The following is a 21,252-nucleotide window of genomic DNA, read 5'->3' as shown; positions in this document are numbered from 1 at the left end:
TTCGGAGCGCAATTCAATAATAATTACAAGGGGTTAAATGAAAATAATAAATTTAAGAAAATGTATTTTCACTACTGTTTAAAGGGTTCAAACAAAAAAAGTATAAAAAAGGTAAATAGTGCATTCTTAATTTTATAAAATATATTAAAATTTTACTTTTTTTAAATAAAATATTCAATGAAGAGAAATAATGAATTGATTTTTAGAATAAATAAAGTAGTGCTTCACTATTTAAAATTTTACTCCTAGTAAATTTGTTTTCATAAAAAATAAATGTACATATAAATTCCCGTTATAAACAGTGAATATTAAAATTTCTTCATCGCGCGGCCGCGTGTCGGTGCTGACCTCTGACGCAAAATGCGCGAACCGCGGACAGCTCAGCACTCAGCAGCATCAGCAGGGCAGAGTCAACACAAGAAGAAGTCACAGTCGCAACTTGTCTCCAGAGAGTGTGTGAATTTGGGGTGCGCCTAAGCAAGGGTTGAGAAGCGCGGCGCCCAAAGGGTTACTGTGAATTGGGCTGTCGCGGACGAAACAGGTGTCCGACATGTTCCGCAGTCTCTAAGGTACGTTTTCGTCCTTCTTCGGACACTTCAGTCCACGGGACACACTTGAGCTCAATTAAGTGCACAATTTACTTGAATCCAATTTATGTGTTCTCGCCCGTGGAATGTCAGGTCGTACCTGTCGAGGGTCGTGGGCGTTGTCGGGCCGAAAATGGCCAGGTCGGGATTGAAACCACCCGAAGGTGAATCACCAAGTTTCGCCCACTCGGCAGCTGTCAAACTTGGTCAGCTTTCTTTTATGGGATGATGCGGGTCGCGCCGCGATTTAATACTTTGTACCCCATCATCGCATCCCGACGGACGCTTGTGTCACGGTCCCTTTCATTGTGGCATGCATGACGACACGATTGTTCCGACAATTGAGGAGTTGGGGTCCGTTATTCATGCAGCCATACACACAAACATAATCATTATTAATCGTATATAATATTCAAATGTACTCGCTCTAATTGCACCTAAACGTATTATGACCAGGCATTGGGTTTGTGGAATGCGATAGGGCTGGTGTTTAATGAGACTCAGTTTACAAGTTGAATTTAGCGAAAAGCAAACGCGAGACCGCTCTTGCAGTTTTTCTGCTGATCAAAGCAAATTCTTGTTGCTTTTCGTGGCTATAAATTGTTTTCATTTCGCTGGTTGCAAGTGATTCAGGCTAAATTTATTTTGTGTGATTTAAAACAAACCCACCCTAAGCAAACGTATTGTAAGAAAACATTCATTGTTTTGAAATTGACTTTTTTTCTTGGATTTTGCTCTTTAGGTAAAATCCGATGTTCTCTCGGCTCATTTTGAGAGAAGATCCGATTAAATATAAAAAAAGAGATGATTTAGGCTGTAACTTTTCCCATATTTTCTAAGATTTATTTTATTACATCAGAGCCGTTATTTTTTTATCTCAATTTATTTCCACTTTTAATTTTCCAATAACTATAATTTTCGCTGAGTGCATAGATTTTTTTGTTCTTATTGAACTTTAAATCGGTGGTGCTGAAACCCCATAACTTATCAGCCGATTATTGCAATGACATCACAGTAGCGGAGATGGTCGCGTTGGGACTTTTTTCTTATGATTGCTAAACTTAAGAGTCTCAGGCAATCGTTCCAATTTTTCCTCCTGCAATTAGACACTGTCCGGTGTATTTGACACAGTGTTAGTTAGAAATTTTCCCTCTCAAAATTTGGGGATTCCACTGATTTGTAATTTTGCTAAACATTCCTTTCATTTATGAACGCTTCAGCGGCCCGAGTGCAGTGCGAAATTCATACTTCAGCTCAAAGGTGCAAACCATTTAAGTAAATTAGCTTCTCGCACTCATTGACAATATGAGTTATAGCAATGGAGTTCATTGACCGTGTTTCATTCAACTGAAGCGTATCAAAATAATTTTTTTCTTTTGTTTAGAATAGCTTTTTAATCCTTTTGTGTATTATTTTTATACTCTTCGTTCTTATGTAACTTATCTAATAATAACATTTTTTTTAATTCGTAGCTTTCTTCATAATTTTATTTCAATCCAATTGACCACTAATTATTTCATGCTCACAATGAAATTTAGTTCTTCTCGTTTTCAATCAGAAGCTGTACCAGTTTTGTGATCCGCAAAGGAATGAAACTGGATTTTAGTGTTTTATTTTTATTGACCCCTATTAATATTAAATAACCCTTTCTTCTCATTTTTTTTGTATTAAATTTAAATAAATTTTACACCTCAAAGGTGTATGTTTTTATTCCTTGCAATTTCTGATGGAAACTACCAAAATGTAATTGTTTTAAATCCAGTTAAAAATTGTTTGATTTTTGTTCCAGGACGTTAAAATGTTGTTTCTGTGGCTACTGGGGTTGCTCTCGGCCGCATCGGCTCTCGAGGGGCCCAATGTGTGCGTCAAGCAACAGAGGTAAGATTCATTTCTTCGTCGTTCTAATAATTTTGTTCAACAAGTTTATTAATGATGTTCACACTACTTGCGATGACGGAAGCCATTAATTTTTTGCTCACGTATTGGGCAATGCCGATCATGCTTATTCAAGGCCGTCGTCTTCAAATGAAGCCGCAATAGGAGTTGCCAAAAAACATAGCGCGGCACCTCCCTGCACTTCTGTTTTCACTCTCTCATATTCGGATCGATTTTCTCGACACACTACTCATGCAGCCGTTTGTTTTCTCAACACTCCATCGGAAAGGGAGTGAAAGAGAGAAAGAAATAAAAAAAGTTTGTTCAGCGTCGCTCTGCGAAATTAATTATTAAAGGCCGGCGCTGCTGCTTCTTGTATGTGAGTCACCGAATGTAGCCAGGAAGAGGAACAGCCGCTCTTTTTTTTCAATGGTTTTTCTCTCTCTTATCGCTGTGGCTGAGTCAGTATATTCTTTATTCTCGTGACTCCGAGGCAGCCGCGGTGCATTTTCCAATTAATTATGCAGCTTCGAGATGCACTTGAATGAAATAAAACGGGTTCAGCGGTCACCTGACTTGCCTTGTTTGATTTGAGTCGCGCTCTGGGGCACCACTCGAGTAATCTGCGCCGCAGCCGCCGCAGTTAAATACGATCTTGAGAAGAGCCGATGCGCGCAAGTTCGCAGAATCTGACGTCATTTCCAGCAGCACAGGCCTACTTACAAAATAAACAAGTGATATATTATCGTTGTTTAATTAAAAACGCTGAAATAATGGAATACAAAATCTGTTTCAGAATGTTGTGAAATTTTAGTAAATGAGTTATAATTTGTGTTTTCTGATTGCTTCAGTTACAAATTCAAAATAAGTAAAATCGGCAAGGAAGAAAATTTCTAATAAATATACAAAAAATACAAACATTTTTTTAATGGCTAAGCTATGCAAAATTATAATTTGAAAATTTTAATCTACAATGATTTATATTTTTCAGTAAGTTTGCCAAAAGAAATTCCACCTTATTTCAGATACACCGGTTAAAACTGACAAATTTGATTTGTCGGTTGATTAAAATCTTCTAGTTTATCAAATACAACTCAAGCTTTTACATTTTTCCAGATGGAAACTCTGGCAATTGATATAATTACCTAAAACATCTTGCATGTGTTTTGCAAATTAGCCTAAATCGGCCTAAATATAATGGTCTCAAAATTTCATCAACCTCGAAAGTTTTGACCTATATTTGACCTTCTTTAAAAATATGTAATGTAATTTTACAATAAAAAGAAATTTGAAATTGTAGAAAGTTCAACAATTGAAGGGCAAATCGCAACTTAAAATAAACACAAGAAATTTACCATTTTAAATGGTTGATTACATTTATTTGATGATTTATGCTTTGAATAATTTTTTCCATTTTTCTGTTGAGCTCAACCAAACAATCAAGTGTCTGCACGCAAAGCGATCATTTTGCAGTGATAGCGGTTTTTTGCGTAACGCTTCCTCCCGCAGCAGTGTCCTGATCCCTGCGCTATCACATGACAGTCTCAGCCGCAAAAAGAGCAAAAGCCAAACTCGATTTGGTGCTCTCTTTTCCTTGCTTGCTATAAATGCAGTCGCGCGCGCGAGAGAGACAGACCCTCTTATCTGCCGGGCGTGCAATAAAAGTGTGGCTGGTTGGCGTTTTTAATTGGAGGGCACAGATAGAAGGAGATTTGTCGAGTGGCAATGTAACCATCCTTTTCTCTCCCGCACTGCCTGGCATTCATTCAACTATGGTGCTGGAGAGAGAGAGATACACAAGAGCACCCTTTTCCAGAGCACACATTTACACCATGTTTATATTCATGGCGCCCACAATATTCCGTCTGGTCGCGCTAATTAAATTTGCGGCCCCGCACGCAGCGCTCCGTTATCAATAAATTGAAAAAAAAATAACATGCTTTTCAGTGGAAAATGTATTATGGTTGGGTGCAATTGCCCTGCATTAGGGTCGGCGTACCAGCAAAAAATGTGAAAAAAACTGAAGACCTCATTTCCCCGAGTGGTTGTGGCTAAAGTTACGCTCGATCAAATGACTCGAAACAAAAAATCGTCTGCATGTTACTTTTTCGCTTTCTAATTGTTACGTAATTACATTCAAGTTTTGTTCTAATTCAAATTGCGCTTAATTCATTTAAGAAAATTTTCCTAGCAAATGTTAAAAAAATATCATAAAGAAGGCAATTTCCAAAATTGGCATTTATTTTAACTTACAACTACAAGAATTGTCTAATATTGTTTTGTAAGATGTGATGTTGGCGCCAAAAAGCAAAGAATTCAATTTTAAAAAAAAATGCCAAATGCTTTATTTAATTAATCTTAATTTGATTTAAATTGTTTCCCCCGCCGCTGGTTGGTCTGGTTGATTGCGTGTGACAATATTTTTATTTTTAAATGTCTACCAATTAACTATTAATTTTTTGGTGATTATTAGAATGCATTCATTCATTGGAAAGTCTTCATATAGCTGAATTTTTTTTTCTCAAACGCCATTAAAAAGTTTTACTTTATTTCTTTCCAAATTTTTTGCTGAAATAAAGAAATAATCATTTAAAAAATTTCATTACTTTTTTTATTTTCAATTTTTTATTCATGAAAAAGAGTGAAAAACTGTTTTAATTTATTTTTCAATTTTTTCGCTGCCAGATTAAATCTGGGCACACGAAAAGTCTGTGGGGTATGAATTTCGTCGATGTGACGCGGTCGTTGGCATAATCAGTATGGCAACTTCGTGCCCGCACGGCTCTCAGCAGGCTCTGCGGCCCACAGTGTATATATTTAATGGAACACGCGAAAAAGTAACTTTTTCGCACCCTGCCAGCACGAAACGAAGCGGCGGCCGTTTTTACCGCACTAATTATGGAAATTCGCGCGAAAGCGAAGCCGCGGGCTTGTTAGCAGCGGTGCATGCAGTCCCCTCGCTCACTCCAGTGCGGTGCATGTGCACCAAGGCCGCTTCTGTGTCATTCCAGCCACTTGGCAAGGCGGATCATTATTATAGTTCGGCTCGCTCGATGGCTGGCTTAGTTAGTCCCTACTGCTTTAATGGGTCTTAATATTAGTCACCAAGCTGCTGATTTTATCGCAAACGAGATAGATAAAACAGAGATTCACTTTCAAGTGATGATAACACGACAATTGCGACAATTTTAGTGATTCACAGATTTTTGTATTTTACCATATTAATATAATCAATTATTTGTGGGAGAGACTTGTGGGACAAAATTCAGTCTTTTTAATTAACCTGAAACAAAAATTTTCCTCTTCCATTTTTATCTTCAATGTTATGAATTAAAAGATCAGCAACACAAGTACGCATCCATAAAACAAATCTATGAAAATAATAAAATGAATAAATAAAATGAGGAGAATTCTCGTTGCTATACATAAACTATATTATATCAAACAGTAAAAAACCTGATTTTTATGGTTTTATTTTCAACTCAATTGAGCACATAGCTTGTAACGTCACTGACAATTCACAAAGTATCGCATATTTATTTATATGCAACGAGATAAACAAAATACTTTGAACACGATAAATTTACTTCCTTAAATTTCAAAAATCAAAATATTTCATAAATAATGCCTTATATTTTTGGTACTATCTATTTCAATTTCTATTCACTTTCGTTTCGAATCCAACACACATTTATTTATTGAACGCAATGAAAGTGGAGAAATTGACACAGAACCGTCTTGTTTTTGGCGAATGGTTGTAAAATCTGCTCGGGTGTGTTGCGGGTCGTCCAACGTGACCTCAGCGTCATTGCTTGCGGCCCAGTGACAAGTGACAACTTGCTGGGTGGTTCGCCACTGCCATGCACGTCGCTGGCTGGCTGCTTGGCCGCCACAATCCAATTTGAATGGCGGCACCGCAACGCCAGACGCGACCCTAGCCAGGCGAAAAAAAACGCGAAAAACTGCACGTTCATCTTGCTCGCCAAGGGAAAAACTGAAACGAGCCCCGCGACGGCTGCTGCGGTGCAACCCTTTCGCCTTTCGCGGTGCTATTTTCGATCTCGCCGCTTATTTTCCGCGTCTTCCTTCCTCGTCCGTTAGCGATTTATAACCACCATGTGTTCACAGTTTATTCTGCGACTTGCTTATGCTCAGCAGGCGTCTTTTAACGCCCAAGCAGCTTTGAGATTAGCCTCGTTTATTAACTGTCCTGTTCAGCCAAATAAATAAAGTTTTTTTCAGAATGCAAACGTCTATTCAGAGCAAATTATTATCAACACAGAAAGCAACAAAAACAATACAAATCTTTCATGTAATTGTAAGATTAATTAATATCCTTAAAGTAATATAGATTTTCATAATTATAATAAAATGTGTATGTAGCATTGGTATTATGTTTTGTGATTAATAAATGCATAAATACTTACGAAATTTTGAATTAATAATAGTTTTTAAGTTTCTTAACTAATTAAATTTTTTATATGAAAGATGCCCATGTTCAATTTAATTTAATTTGTTCAAACTACTAAAATATAAACAAACTTTTCATTATTTTAAGTTTGATTGAATCAGTCGTAATATAAACAAACTAATTTTAATGCTAATTTAAAGTATTTTTTAACTGCTTTTAATATTTTTTGAGATTTATATCGCATGGATGCAAAAAGACTCAATATCCTTCTACTGATATTTTGTGTAGAGTTTTATATTATCACATTCAGTTTTTGACCCTTGAAGAATGAATTAATCAAACCTGAGAATGGATTTTGATATTATGTTTCTCATCGAGTTAAAATATAATTCAACTTACGCGGCAATATTCAAAGTATGTAAGACGACGCAGGTTATATGTGACACTCTTGCGTTTGAAATAACTTAAGACATTTGAGGAAATAAGCAGAGACCTTTTGTACACACACCCGAGTCTGATTTGAATTTAAAAGCAGAAACAGCCGACACCGAGCGCTGGTGTTGGAATGCCGTGATTTCTAGCAGACGTGGCGAATTTGCGAGTTGCGAGCAATCTTGAGGGAGTTATGCAGCAAACGGGACGGACGTGCTTGAGACGGTTGCCTAAGCTTTACAGGTTGCCTATTTGCGCGCGTTCCTCCCTTTCAAAACTTTGCAATTTTGGCCCACGTATTAAACTAGTAGCATTGCAACAAAAAAGAGCAAAACTTTTCATATGGCGCCCACGACTTTTGGAGTTTTAATTAGCTTTTAGAACATCTTTTAGAGCCTCTATTAAGGTCGCTCTTTGTGAAAAACCCAACGTGCGGGGGATGATTATCAAATTGTCGCTCTCGTTGTCGCGCCGGAGCAGGCCTAGGACATAAATCGCGACATTATCAGCGCTTTGTCAGCATTTCCGCCGCACTCCATGTATCTTTCTTTCGCTCTTCCTCGGGCGGCTTTATACTGCGCCGCATAATGCTTTTCGCCGGCTGCTTCGATTCCGAGAGTGTATCTTTTATTGGTTGCCGCACACATGGCGAATTTGTTGCTGAATTCATGTTGACGACTGCACGACACACACTCACACGACCCATAAAATATAAATGTCGTGGGCGCGCACATTGAATCAAATAACGCGAAAATGCTCGCCTTTTTTATATTGCGTGACGATTTTCGACCGTCGCACTCTCTCGGATTCCAAAAAGTAAAAGCGTGTAACCGGAAGCGGATGCGTTTTGACCGCGTACCCAGAAGCTGACTTTGACAATAAATAATGTAATAAAGGAAATAACGCGTGCAACTGTTTGTGGTGGGGCAAAAGTTTATGTACGTCAAAAGTGGTAAAAAAGATCATATTCAAAAATAATTCACAGAAAATGTGGTCTTATTCACCAACCAACGTTTCTTTGGTTTCTTCTTTCCTTCCTCCGCGGTTAGATCTAACCATCAATCCAAATAAAGATAAAATGTCAAATTAAAAATTTTAACAATCCTAAATGAAACAAAACAAAATCTCTCTTTATAGGTTCTTGAAGTTGTTGTTGTGGAACCTTTTGGCACTCGAGGTGATCATTTTTTGATGAAATAAAATCCTGCTTCCTCGGATATTTTGTACCTTGCAGAAACAATAAAGTTGCTCATCTCCATCGAGGAAGCCGGATTTCATTTCATCAAAAAGTTTTTGCCAAGGTTTTGCTCAGACTTTGTTTCAAATCTGAGCCACTTAAAGACAAAAATATAAAGTGGACAATTTTTTAATTTTTTTAATATTTAAACAGTAAGCAAAACATTTGAGAAAAAATTTATAATACTTTATACCAATAAAACCTTAATACATTTCTTATATCGATTTGGAGTGAAAACCTTTAACAACATCCGCACTGATCCGCACTAATGAATTTGAATGCGACGGAATTTATGAATATATTCAGAAAAATTGGTAACTGAATTTAAACTATGTTTAAGACTTGAAAAGAAGTTTTGAGTACTAATAAAAAATATAAAAAATCAATAAAAAAACTGAAATATCCTCTTTTGCATGGTTTATTTCTTTTTTTAATAGGGAAGAGGATTTTTAAAAAGGGTAAAAAATTGTGACAGTGCGACTTCTTTAAAATATTGCTTGAAAAAAACCTTGCAGCTTATGCGGAGAATCCCAAAATTTGATCCCCCTCCCCCTGCTATAACTAATATCCGCAAAATTTCATTAGGATCTTTCGCACAAGCATCATCATTTCCCCAGTCTCGTGCACTAAAGGCGTCTAATTTATTGTTAAAGTTGCTCTGGAGATGGCGGAGCACAAAGGGCTTTAGAGATTTTCACTTTGCGAACTAGGACAAGGCGAAAACGCTTCCCCCGAGATGATGCAGTTTCGCACCCCTGCAAGCTGACACACTTTTTATCCATCGAACGAACCGGCCGCCAGCCAATATGAACACACACGTACGCATAATGAAATGTGTGCGATGCAGAAAATCGATGCGGCAGTTTAGTCGGGAGCGGCGAACAATTAGCCAGGGCTCTCCATCCTAACAAATCGGCAAATCCGTGCAGCGTGTTTTCGCTCCTGCGGAATTGCCCGGTCGCTCTCTGGTGGTTCGCGGTGCAGCTAAAGCCTGTTGGTGAATCTTGGCGCTCCACCCACCCACCCATTCACCCAGCAGTATCTGCATTGCTTGTTGCTCGCTCGGATGCCGCAGTGCCCCGATTGCGTCTCTCCCTCTCTCGCTCACCCCGTCCTGCTTGCCTCCCGTTTTCGCTCCGAAATCGGTCTTTGGCACTTTTTCTCTTGGGCTTGAAAAAACCGAAACCGGAAGTCGTCCGTCTATCCGAGCCCATCCGTCTCGCCATTGTTCGGTGGCGCATAATTGGCACGTGCTCTCCGCAGAGAAATTCATGCGTGAAACGGCGCGTGGAGAAAGGGGATGCGGCTGAAAAGCAATTTCGCCCTCTGCGCAATAAAACGCTCTCGCGCCAAGGAAAAATGAAATCAAATTTCGCATTTTTGTGTGTGTGGAAGTCCATTTGGAATGTTGGGCGCGTGTTATTTTAATAAAGGCCCTTTTGCAGCTAATTTGGCGCTTTGCTCTTTTCACGTCGGCAACACGTCCGGCGCTAGCCTTTGTCGCTCAATTGCCGAGCTCGTTTTAAATTCATCGCACTCCACGTTTAATTAAAACTTGAAATGTGCTCACTTGAACGTGAAACTTGCGTAATGAACTTTTTGAACTAAAAGCAGAACTGAAATAGATTAAGCCGTTCGTCACGTTTTTGCACCAAATAAAAAAAAGAGCTAAATCATCGTCGGTTTTATGATTCTATGTAGGAAGTAGGAATTTTTGTTCTCAGAAATTTAGTGACCTCGGAATTTTCTCACGAACCTAATGACTTGTTCCAGTTACCCAACGACTGTGCGAGTGTCCGAGACGAAAGCGTACCAAGTGAGAGAAACGACCTTTTGCTTCAATGTACCTCCCAAGTGTTCAAAATACAGGATCCAGCAGAAAACCATCTTCAAGACGCAAGTAAGATTTGATTGCTAAAAATAAAATTTTTCTTTTCAACATTGTTTGCAATTGAATTTTTTTTACCCATAACTCTTGTTTTCAGACTATTATGAAAACGCGTCCAGTGGAGGAGTGCTGTCCTGGTTATGTGAAACACAACTCGGAGGAGCGGTGTCTGCCTGTGTGCTCCGACGGGTGCGAACATGGCACTTGTGTGGCCCCTGACTTGTGCCAGTGCGCGCCCGGCTATGGTGGCCGGGACTGCAGGATATCATGCCCTGATGGTCGGTGGGGTGGCGATTGCGAGCACCGCTGCCAGTGCGTCAACGGGGCCACGTGTGACCCTTCCACAGGCGCCTGTCGCTGCAGCCGCGGCTGGCGAGGCGACCACTGCAGTCTTCAGTGCCAACCCACGCACTATGGACAGGTCAGTTAGTCGATTTTCTGTATCATGTTCTCAAAAATTGCTAAATTTTTGTAAAAAAAATTGTAAAAAAAAAATTGGCTGGTTGGAATGTTAAACAATCAAAGATAAACAATTTTATAGATTTTTTTTTCAAAATGATATTATAAATTAATAAGCTATTTATTATGAAATAAAAAGATTTGTTTATAATTAAATAGCAAAATTATGAGCTGAAGTATGTAAAAAATTATGCTTTACACTAATTATAATAATTTTGTATGCAGGATTGTGCTGATGAGTGTCGTTGTCGAAATGGTGGCGTTTGCAACCACATTTCCGGTGCTTGCTCTTGTCCGCCAGGATGGACAGGGCCTTTGTGTGAGGAAAACTGCCCCGAAGGCACCCACGGCGAGGGTTGCAAAAATGAGTGTGTGTGCCAAAACGGCGGAACCTGCTCTCCAGACACAGGACGATGCCACTGTACCCCTGGATGGACGGTAATGTTTCATTTCATGAATACTCGTAAATTCTAAGAAATTTAATTTCAGGGTGACGTTTGTGCCAATCGCTGTCCGACAGGCACCTGGGGTGTTGACTGCTCCAAGTTCTGTGATTGCTACAATGGTGCCGGTTGTCATCATGTTACAGGACAGTGTGACTGCATGCCTGGATTTTATGGAGACAGGGTAAGGAATAATCCAAAGTCCTCACCACAAAGTTTCTAATTTTCCTTTTCGCAGTGTCTGCAAGAGTGTCCAGAGGGAATGTTTGGCCCTGGTTGTCGAAACAACTGCACTTGTCAGAATGACGCGCGGTGTGACGTTGTAACTGGTGCGTGCCGGTGTCCTGAAGGTTGGACAGGCAAGGATTGTGAAGAACGAGCCTGCCCGACTGGAAAATATGGACCTCAGTGTCAGAAGACGTGCGAGTGCAATCCTGATAACACCGAGCTGTGTCATCCGCGCACAGGGCAATGCTCTTGCAAACCTGGCTGGGACGGAACTCTCTGCTCAAGGCCCTGTCCACTTTACAGATATGGACCACAGTGCTTAGGTTTTTAAACTTCCTTTAAATTTGATTTTATAATTATATAATCTTGTATAAATATAGCAGTGATGAAACTTGTTTCTTTTTATTAAAATTTAAAAAAAAAATCCATTGATTTCAGGTTCTTGCATCTGCCAAAATAATGCTCAGTGTGACCCATTCACCGGCTCTTGTTCTTGCGCTCCCGGATTCAAAGGTCGAGACTGCAGTGAACTTTGCCCTCGAGGCTTCTTTGGCGGAGAGTGTGCTCAGCGCTGCGGCTGCCGCAACAATGCAAAATGTCTACCTGAGGACGGCCGATGCACATGTGGAGCTGGCTGGGATGGAATCTACTGCGAAAGACCTTGCGCTGCTGGTTTTTACGGACCAGCCTGCTCTCTCAAGTGCAACTGTTTGAATGGCGGCGTCTGCCACCCGATCAATGGCACATGCGAGTGTCCACCTGGCTTCACAGGACCCACCTGTGAATCAAAGTGTCCACTGGGCTTCTTTGGCCGAGACTGCAAAGCCCCATGTCGTTGCTCCAACAACAGCCTCAGTTGCGACGCAATTACCGGCCAGTGCAACTGCCTGCAACCCTTCCAAGGTGTCGAGTGCGAGACAAAATGCCCGGTTGGACGTTGGGGGGAATACTGTGAGCGAGAGTGTACCTGCAACGGAGGTTCCTGCAGTCCGGTAGGTGGCTTTTAAATGTATTGGAAAATCTTCGTTTTTATTTTGTTGGCGGACGGCCCGATAACGTTCAGTTTCTGGGAAAACTGCCAATGCAATTTCCTCCAGCGCACAAATGCTTTTTATTGTAGTAAACGAGAATATCCACCGTTCTACATTTGATGCCAAACTGCTCATTCTTGATATTGAGTCCTTCAAATGGATTTAATGTCTTGCTGGTCATACAGTTTTGGTCGTTCATAACTTTCTAAAGTAATTGAAACAGGAAAAGTGGGAAAAGGATGAAAAGATGCTTTTTATTATAGTACCCCATGTATTATCTCTTTATTACTTCACCTTGTTTATCAAACCCTGGATGAAAAATATCTCATGTTGTAAATTTTGTACAAGGAATAAAAATTTGCATTTTTATCTTCAGGTTTCTGGCTCATGTACCTGCCCCCGTGGTCTAGAAGACATCAACTGCTCTCGGCCTTGTCGTCCAGGATGGTATGGTGCTGGCTGTCGAGAAAAGTGCTCTCGGCTGAGCATGCAGTGTCACCCTGAAACAGGCGCCCTCACTTGTCCTGCTGGAATGTCTGGCCTTGCCTGCTGGAACCCATGCCCAGCAGGCCGTTTCGGACAAGACTGCAAAGGCGAGTGTCAGTGCCAGAAGGGCGACTGTGACACCGTAACTGGCCACTGCTTGTGTTACCCTGGCTGGACAGGGCCTACGTGCAGTAATCCCTGCCCGCAAGGTACCTACGGCATTAACTGCACACAGTCGTGCCAGTGCATGAATGGCGGACAATGCAGAGCTCATGACGGCTTCTGCAAGTGCCCTGCTGGCTGGACTGGAAAACGGTGCCATGAGAGTAAGTTAAATTTTTTAAATAATTGTGCAAAATTTAATTTTAAGATTACACTTATCAACCATAGTTAGTCTAGAAAATTTTAATTACACGACTGGAGGAATTAAAGCGAACATTTTTTCCAGTTTGTCCCGAGGGATATTTTGGCGACCATTGCATTAACCCTTGTGAGTGTGACAACGAAAATTTCATTTGTGACCCTGCGAAAGGGTGCATGTGTCGACTTGGCTTCTCTGGCCCTTCATGCGGTGCCCCATCAGCAGCCACTGTGCAAGGGGAGGACAAAAGCACTGACAGCGGTCTTGGTAGTGCTGGAGCCGGTGTGATTTTGGCACTGCTTTTGGTGTTAATTGTGGCCATCGTTGTCCTCTATTACCGCCGCAAGATGCTAAAGCTGAAGGGAGATTTGGCTACTGTACACTATTCAGCTAAAAAAGAAGATCCTGGTAGGTTTTTTTCTAAATACTTAAATGAACTCCATCTAACTTAATTTATTATTTGAAAGACGGACACCACTTTGACAACCCAGTTTACTCAATGAACCAGCCTGTTCCTCCTGATCGTCTTCCTCTGAACAACACTGGTATGAGCCGCAAAGATCTGAAAAATTACCAGCACAACAACTTTGGAGAGGAGAGTGAGGATGACTCAAGAGGTGAATAACTATTGCTTTAAAGAGTGTAAATTTCTAACCTAAAACTTTCTCCAGGCGCCTGCAGTTTGAAAAACAAAAATGCAGACATGGATAACCCAACATTAGCCAATCTTTACAACAGCATAGATGACCTGAATGGCACAAAAGTGGAGCACCTGTATGACGAAATTAAGCAGAAGGAAGCTGCTGGTCAGTAAAATTTAATTTGGTTATTTAAAATAGAATAGATTGGTCGAATATTAGATTCCTAATTGTCCTTTTGCTGTGCAGTTTTCACAGTGCAGAATTTTTACAACGTAATAGGTGAGCTGAGAGATACCAGTGGAATTTAGTCAAATTAGAGTTTCTTTTTAGTTGTTTACTCTCATTATTTGCTATAAAATGTCCTGTATTACGCAGCATGATCCCTCGTTTATTGATTATCTTAGTGGTCTAAATTAAATTATTTTAGAAATTCCTTGAAATTATAGAATGAACGTTTACTAACATTTAATTTTTTTCCTCAGAGGAGGAGTATGATCGGTTAGATTATAGCCGTCCTGGCTCCTCGTACCGACCTCAGTACCAGCGCATGCCGAATGGCATCAGCCGCGTCAACATTGACGAGCGAAGCAACCTACGGCCGCGCAGCCCCTCCGACAAAGTCTAAGACTGTTCGATCTCGAGAAACGAGGCAAATTAAATATTAACTATCGAAAACTCACTTTCCTCAAAACCCCAGTGTGTAAATAAAACGAGATAAAAGCTTTAAAATTTCTGTATAGCAATACCAAGATTAGAAAAAGCATCAGCAGGTCCAACCGATTGATTTTTTGTATTGTCCGGGCTGATTTTTAGCAAAAATTTTTGGTGAATCACACAGGCAGCTACTTTTTTGAAAATTTCACTGTTTCATCAAGGGCCTGTTAAGTGCAATTATATTTTCCGGAGCAAAATTGCTCGTCCAGGTGACGTTCATCTCTTCCAAAGCAGTGCCAAAATGGATGGAAATCATCGTAGCGCCTGCGCTCCGATTTTTAACAGATCTTTGTACTAAAAAGAAAGACAGTAGCTGAGTTGAACTCTGTTGTTGACCAGAGATGTCCTGTAGTACGTATGCATGCGAGTTTAGCGGTAGTAAAAATTTTGCTCCTTTATTCATTCCACGCAAATAACATTTGTGTATTTTAAAGTTCGTTCTTTCTTCCCATGGCGATGAATTTTTCTATAATCTTTCTGATGTATTAAAATATTGTGTAACAGAAATGTATGGAAATTGATATTGTGTATAATCTGTGATAAGAGAATTTTATTGTTTTAAAAAGGATGTGAAAATATTCAAAGGCAAGTTCAGCGTATTTATGGAACATATAATATGTATGTAAAGTGTGTTTGGGTTGATATTGTTCAGGATTGTGACCTTTTTATTATGTTCATTATAAAATCTTCTATCCAATTTAATATTGATTTTAATACATACACAATTAAATCATTTAATAGTACATGACATTATTTTTATTCATATTTACCCAAAAATTCTACACAATTATTATAGCAAAACATGCGGCACCCTAGAAATAATTACTTATCATCAGCTGACTTGCTTGAATCCTTGAACCTGCAGAATAACATCATGTAAAATTATCTAGAATCAAATTTTGTGTTCATTTACATCGGGAAAGAGGCCCTTTGCTTGTGCGGTTTAGGCGCAATTGAGTGTGTAGTACTAGACTCCTCTTCTTGCTCAGGATCAAATGTCTTCAAAGCAGTTTCACGAATTGATGCCGCGTTCTCCTGTAGCAGCTCCAAATATAGGCTGACGTTCTCACTTGATACTTCAGGATCGCCTCCTGTTACACAGTAAAAATCAGTACCTTGAACATTAAATTAATTTATATCACCAATTAGCTGGAGGATAGGCGGCGGATCTGAGAAGACAAGATTAAATAGCCGCTTCACTTTTTGCAGAAGTTGGCCAAGTTCCTCGTCGGCAGTCTCCAGTTCAGCGTCCGCATCCTTGTTGCGTCGCTGGGTTGCCTCTAAGGCGGTCTGCAATTCGGCCAGGTTGTCCTGGCGCTGCTGCTCCTGGCGCTTCTGCATCCGGTGGTGCGCGTCCAGTTGCCGTCGAGCTGTTTCCACCTTGTCCTCTAGCGCCTCCAACTCACTGTTCAACTCGTTCACGTAGTTGAACAGGGCAAAGTTTTCTTCCTCCTGCTTGGTGAACAGCGCCGCCAGCTTGTCCACGACCTGCTCACCGCAAAACTCTTGAATCTCTTTCAGGCTGGATGCGTAAGCTTGAAGAAGTTTTTCCATTGCCTCTCGCTGATTAACTAAGTTTTCACTTGATTAATTTAATTACAAATTCGAAAAATAAAAAATAATCATAATTATTTGTTAAAACTTGCGGTTAGATTTAGTATCATTAGGTAATTTTTTTTTTTAAAAAATAACAAAATTTCAAATTATAATTATGGATTATGCCAGCAAAATGATAATTTTAATTAAATAAAATTGAACAAAAAAAAGTAAATAAAATTGGGTGGTGCCTTCTGCACCACTAATGAAGGGCACCAGCCAGCAAGACTGTGTCTTGACCTAATCTTACAAAGAAATATTAAATTTTAATTTTCACTAATTAATTTAAAAAAAAAATATTTGAGAAACTTTTTATTTTATTGCTATACCAATATTTAAAATAAATTTTATACTCTGCCTGAGAGCTTCCTGCGCCTCTAAATGAGCCGTGGTCCGTTTCTGGCCCTTCGTGGCGAGAAAGTTAAAAAGTTTAGCCACAGAGTCAAGTTGTCGTTGTAGCACATTCATATCTGCCTTGAATCGGTCCACATCAATTTGCTCCTGCTCCTTTAGCATCTGTAGACGACTCTGGGCCTCCTCTCTAATTGTTTAAATTACCAGAAAATAAAAATAAGACAGGGAAATAAATTTGCGAACCGTTGGTCGTAAGCTTGGGTAGCCGCGTCTGTAAGTTCAGAGGCCAACTTTTTGCCCTCGACTAGATGCTGGGCGAGTTTCTCAAATCGCACATTGAACTGTGCCCTCTCCAGCAGCAAATGATTCAAATCGGCACGCAATGTCCTATTGTCCGCCGTAATGGAGTTTAAGTGGACAGAAGCCTGAATTTAAAAAATTTTAAATTAAATTAAAATTATGGCTCTTTTATATATTGTAAATTTACATGGTGGAGTCGATTTTTCAGAAGGGACTCGTTTCGCTCCACTGATTTCAAAGCTTCTTTTCTGCAAATGTCACTTTCACTCTTCTTCCTCAGATGCTCAATTTCTTTTTCAACTTGTCGTATTTTCTCCCGCAAATCATCATTCTTTTAAAGTTGATTATAATCAATAATTAAAAAAAAGAATTGCAAATAGAATTTAATAAATACTATCCAAACCTTTTCCTTTTGTTCTTGAATTCGCTCATCCATCTCTTCGTACTTGTCCAGCTGCCTTTCGAGCAACCTACTACAACTGGAAGCCCTTCGTCTGGCGACTTTTAAACTGGCGTACTCTGGACTCATCAGGAGCTGCTTTTTCTCCCTTTCGAGAGCTAAAATCTGCCTCCTAGAAGAGGCAAAATAAATTTTAATTTTTCAAATAAATTGACCAGCAAGTCTTGTTTATTTTGTACCGTTGTCTATTTAGGAGGATTCTGGTCTCCTCGGCATAGTGGGCCCTGTCTTCTTCCATGATTCGGTATTGCCTCTGCAGACGGGCCAACTCTGCCTGGGCCATTTGTTCCATTTCGATCTCCTCTTGCGTTTTCTGCGGCCCTTTCCCAGCACTCATCTTAGCTTTTCGTTATTTAGAAAAAAAATTTAAGAGTGTGAGAAGTAAATCTTTAAATTGAAAGACCGGTTTTCTCAAAAAGAGTCGAGCTTGTGATTAGACTCCTGTTTCGTTGCCAAGGGGTTGCTATGCAACCTGCAAAGCACGAGCAAACGTCTCTTTTGGCGCCGCGTGCGCTCATTGGCCCAAGACTGCATCCAATCGAATGCTCTAGAATCACCTGGCAACATAGGCCATTTCTCTCCGATCCAAAACAAAACACCCGAACTTGCTTGCAGAACATAAACATAAATTTCTGGTCCAGTGCGACGCATTTTTTACCGCTTTCAGGGCATTTCGTCCCTTCAAAACATCGCCAAGCATCAAAGCCGTGCTCCATCCACCAGGTAAAAGAAAAGTTTCAAAATTTTATCTCAAGATTGTGAATTGTGAGTGAGTTTTCAATTGCGTTTTACTCAGGGCCATGCACCTGATGGAGACGAAATCGGGCTTGCAAGGTGACCTCGCACGACCTTCGCCCCTTCCGCAGCTGGGCAGCAGTCCTCCGCAAACTTGGCTCCACAGCCCCCCAGCACAAATGCCCTGGGGCACCAAACAGCCAGCACTTGTCAGGTATGAACAAAATTAATTTTTTGTTATTGTTTATTAAATTGTTCAATTCGATCTACCAAGTTTCATAATTAGGACCAACTTCAATTGAATTTTAAAATTTAAAACGTCCAGATCTGTATATTTTCCACAATCATCCAAAGGTGTTAATTTTATTTTGATGGTCCTTCTTTTGAAGTTTAAGCCCCCTGTCAACATGTCATTAAATGTATTTTTAATATTTTTGAATAGCACAATTTAATTAATAAAAGAATTTCATGTTAACCACAATATTTAAATTCTTGAATAATGAGATTTTTTTAAATTTCATAATATGAATGTTTTTTATAGGTTTACTGGAGGTTTGTACGGAGGAGGTTTGAACAACGGCACTTCCAGCATGCCCTTCACTCTGGACACCTGCCAGCCGTACAACTTCCCAATGTCTGCGATGCCAGGACCGTCGCAAGTCCACTCGGTCGGCATCAAAAGGAAGGTCGACGTAGATGAAGCAGAAATGTGAGCTACTTTTTGCTTTAATTCATTTCTATCATGATTGAATGGTTCATTATCTGATTTTGTTTGGAAAAATTCAGCTCATCTGGTGCAGTTGTGAGAAAATCTAAATCTGGCTGAGAGAAAAAATATCTGCTGCTGCTTGCCTGAGGTGATTGACTGAGATTGAGAAATTGAGTGGTTGTTTCTGAATGAACTTTCTGTTGTAATATTTTTGCTAGTGTTAGTTTAATTTTCGGTATGTAAAATTTCCAACCTTGACTTTTTTACCATAAATTTCCTCCTAATCCTTTAGAAAAATGGTCTGGTAACAGATACAAGGAATTAATAATTCACCGGAAATCATCACAGACGCACTGATTATTATTATAATTATTATTATTATTTTTTTTTTTCGAAAAACATTAAGTGATAAACAGGAAAACTCCTTGAAATGAGGAAACTTACTATTGATGTCAAAGTAACTTCCTACAAAACAAATGCCATCAATTTGGCATTTGTTTTACTTGAGAGACAAACATTTTGTAATATTTTGAGATTGGTAATAAATTTAATAGTAATTCTTGTAAACACACTGAACATCCTAAAGTATTTCTCTTATAATTAAAATATGTATCATAATATTCCGAACTTTAAAGTGAAATTTTTCCAGCAAGTGAGTTTGGAAGAATTATTTTTGTTCTCTGATTACCATCCTACTTATAAAAAAGAAATTATAAATAGTTTTTTCTTTTGAGGGTAAAAAAAAAATACATAATAAAGCAAGGTTTTAAAATTTTCGCTCCAGGCTGAGTGCTGTCAACAAACTGCACATCTCCGAGACCAAACTGGCCTCTCACAGGGCTGGTCTGCACGCTCTGAACCAGCAGAGCGAACAGGACGACGAAGCGTTCGGCCCTCGTCTTGTGCTGAGTGACGAGCTCAAGCAGTTGACTGCCCAGGACACCATCCTGCCAAAACCTCTCATGGACAGAATGTACACGTCACATTCTTGAATAGAGCAAAATCTAATCATTTTATTTAGGAGAAACAAAAATTCGATGGCCCTGGTGCTGTGGCAGCCGCCAAATCCAAGGATGATGCCAATGCCTGATGGTGAGCCGGACGAGCAGGACGGCAACAATAACAACAACAATGGCAGCGAAAGCATCGATCTCAACATAATGCCAACGTAAGGAGTTGATCTGTTTTATTCATTCAGAATGATAACTTTGAAAATCAATCTAGTTTTAACGAGGAGCCACGACTACCAGATTTCACCGTTCCAGACGATGGCGACGTTGAGATGGAAATGCTGTGATTCTCATTTTCTCATGTTGACTCTCAATTCTAGAGTAATTTTTTTCTTGAAGAATTTCCATGTTGTGCATTTGTGTTTGCGAATGCTGGATAAAAGTGAAGACAGTTTGTATATACCTCTTAAAATGCTGCTGGTATTCTTTAATATTTCTGTATAAGTGAAGGAAAATCTTAGAAAAATAAGAGGAAAATTAGATGAATTGAGTTTTTAGTTGATTGATTATGTTAGTTCTTGCTGAATTGAATTTCATCTTGTACTTTGTTGTACTTGTCGAATTTTATGACTGAAACTGTTTCTTTGAAAGTAACAATAATTTTAGAAAGTTAAAAATTGATTTTTGTTAATATTCAGTAAAAATTAACTTTGTGTAAACAAAAAATTTTACAAGAATTTAAAAAAATAGTTTCAACAACAATCTAAAACTTGTAACAAAACATTCATATTTTGTAAAAATACTTTAAGAGCTCGTGAATAATGCTGCAGCTAAACCACTTGCGCAAAACAGTCATGTTCTTAGAACGAATAACGATCTTTTTAAAGCCGACTTGAAATTCAATTCACCATGAATAGATTTTGAGGAAGTACTGAATTATTTGGCGACTCTATTTTTCAGGAAATCGGGTATTGAGATTTTCTTTGTAAATAATAATGTAATAAATAAAATAAAGATTATTGATAAAATTAACATGATAAGGTTTCTTTTTATGAACATATTTTTTCAATGTTGATTTGAACATATTCACAAATTACCACAGACAATTGCTTCCAGTTGGAATTTTCATATTCTTATTTGACGTCGACTGTCAAACTCCTTTCTTTATATCCAATTAAGTTTGTTAATTAATTTAGTTTTTAATTTAGCATTTAAGTTTGTCTTTATACTGAAATGGAAAATTTAAAAAAAATCCCCGATTTCCTCAAATATTTTACTTATCTTTTTTAATTATATATCATTGCCAACACTACCACTCCCCTTTTGGAAGTACAATTTACCTAATGTGTAAGCCT

General features: G+C 39.1%; 3 protein-coding genes across 4 annotated transcripts; 2 read left to right on the top strand and 1 right to left on the bottom strand.

Moving 5' to 3' along the window:
* Nucleotides 1-389: 389 nt before the first annotated feature.
* Nucleotides 390-15,536, top strand: LOC132203751 (protein draper-like). Of its 2 annotated transcripts, XM_059631748.1 has the most exons (14): nt 390-569; nt 2,377-2,465; nt 10,316-10,442; nt 10,528-10,851; nt 11,115-11,327; nt 11,379-11,516; nt 11,571-11,883; nt 11,999-12,552; nt 12,968-13,403; nt 13,526-13,846; nt 13,906-14,055; nt 14,110-14,244; nt 14,326-14,358; nt 14,562-15,536. In XM_059631748.1, the coding sequence occupies exons 2-14, from the start codon at nt 2,386-2,388 to the stop codon at nt 14,702-14,704; spliced, it is 2,967 nt and encodes a 988-aa protein (XP_059487731.1). In that variant the 5' UTR covers nt 390-569; nt 2,377-2,385; the 3' UTR covers nt 14,705-15,536. The 2 variants fall into 2 exon arrangements, with proteins under 2 accessions (XP_059487731.1, XP_059487732.1); XM_059631749.1 differs by lacking the exon at nt 14,326-14,358 and having other exon boundaries at nt 391-569.
* Nucleotides 15,537-15,615: 79 nt separating this feature from the next.
* LOC132203362 (outer dynein arm-docking complex subunit 1) lies at nt 15,616-17,905 on the bottom strand. The gene is made up of 8 exons (XM_059631080.1): nt 17,683-17,905; nt 17,447-17,615; nt 17,231-17,374; nt 16,987-17,168; nt 16,743-16,930; nt 15,936-16,364; nt 15,707-15,884; nt 15,616-15,652 (listed from the first exon to the last, which is right to left on the bottom strand). Exons 1-8 carry the CDS (start codon nt 17,838-17,840, stop codon nt 15,616-15,618), a joined length of 1,485 nt encoding a protein of 494 aa, XP_059487063.1. The 5' UTR covers nt 17,841-17,905.
* A 172-nt stretch (nt 17,906-18,077) lies between these two features.
* On the top strand, nt 18,078-20,923 carry LOC132203195 (uncharacterized). The gene is made up of 6 exons (XM_059630783.1): nt 18,078-18,226; nt 18,300-18,452; nt 18,780-18,947; nt 19,732-19,920; nt 19,969-20,115; nt 20,172-20,923. The coding sequence occupies exons 2-6, from the start codon at nt 18,304-18,306 to the stop codon at nt 20,242-20,244; spliced, it is 726 nt and encodes a 241-aa protein (XP_059486766.1). The 5' UTR covers nt 18,078-18,226; nt 18,300-18,303; the 3' UTR covers nt 20,245-20,923.
* The last annotated feature ends 329 nt before the right edge of the window (nt 20,924-21,252 follow it).

This window comes from Neocloeon triangulifer, unplaced genomic scaffold (assembly GCF_031216515.1).
Source record: "Neocloeon triangulifer isolate White Clay Creek 2 clone unplaced genomic scaffold, ASM3121651v1 ptg000017l, whole genome shotgun sequence".
NCBI classification, from domain to species: Eukaryota; Metazoa; Arthropoda; class Insecta; order Ephemeroptera; family Baetidae; genus Neocloeon; species Neocloeon triangulifer.
This window is presented reverse-complemented; position numbering and strand designations above follow the sequence as displayed.

Bases quoted from the DNA above. Each gene is read 5' to 3' on its own strand.
- LOC132203751 (XM_059631748.1), top strand. From the start codon at position 2,386: ATGTTGTTTCTGTGGCTACTGGGGTTGCTCTCGGCCGCATCGGCTCTC. The intron at 11,884-11,998 runs GTTTTTAAACTT...CATTGATTTCAG, and splicing joins ATATGGACCACAGTGCTTAG to GTTCTTGCATCTGCCAAAAT. The intron at 14,359-14,561 runs GTGAGCTGAGAG...TTTTTTCCTCAG, and splicing joins GAATTTTTACAACGTAATAG to AGGAGGAGTATGATCGGTTA.
- LOC132203362 (XM_059631080.1), bottom strand. From the start codon at position 17,840: ATGAGTGCTGGGAAAGGGCCGCAGAAAACGCAAGAGGAGATCGAAATG. The intron at 17,375-17,446 runs GTTTGGATAGTA...CAACTTTAAAAG, and splicing joins TTCAAGAACAAAAGGAAAAG to AATGATGATTTGCGGGAGAA. The intron at 17,169-17,230 runs GTAAATTTACAA...TTTTAAATTCAG, and splicing joins TGAAAAATCGACTCCACCAT to GCTTCTGTCCACTTAAACTC.
- LOC132203195 (XM_059630783.1), top strand. From the start codon at position 18,304: ATGCACCTGATGGAGACGAAATCGGGCTTGCAAGGTGACCTCGCACGA. The intron at 18,453-18,779 runs GTATGAACAAAA...TGTTTTTTATAG, and splicing joins AAACAGCCAGCACTTGTCAG to GTTTACTGGAGGTTTGTACG. The intron at 20,116-20,171 runs GTAAGGAGTTGA...AAATCAATCTAG, and splicing joins GATCTCAACATAATGCCAAC to TTTTAACGAGGAGCCACGAC.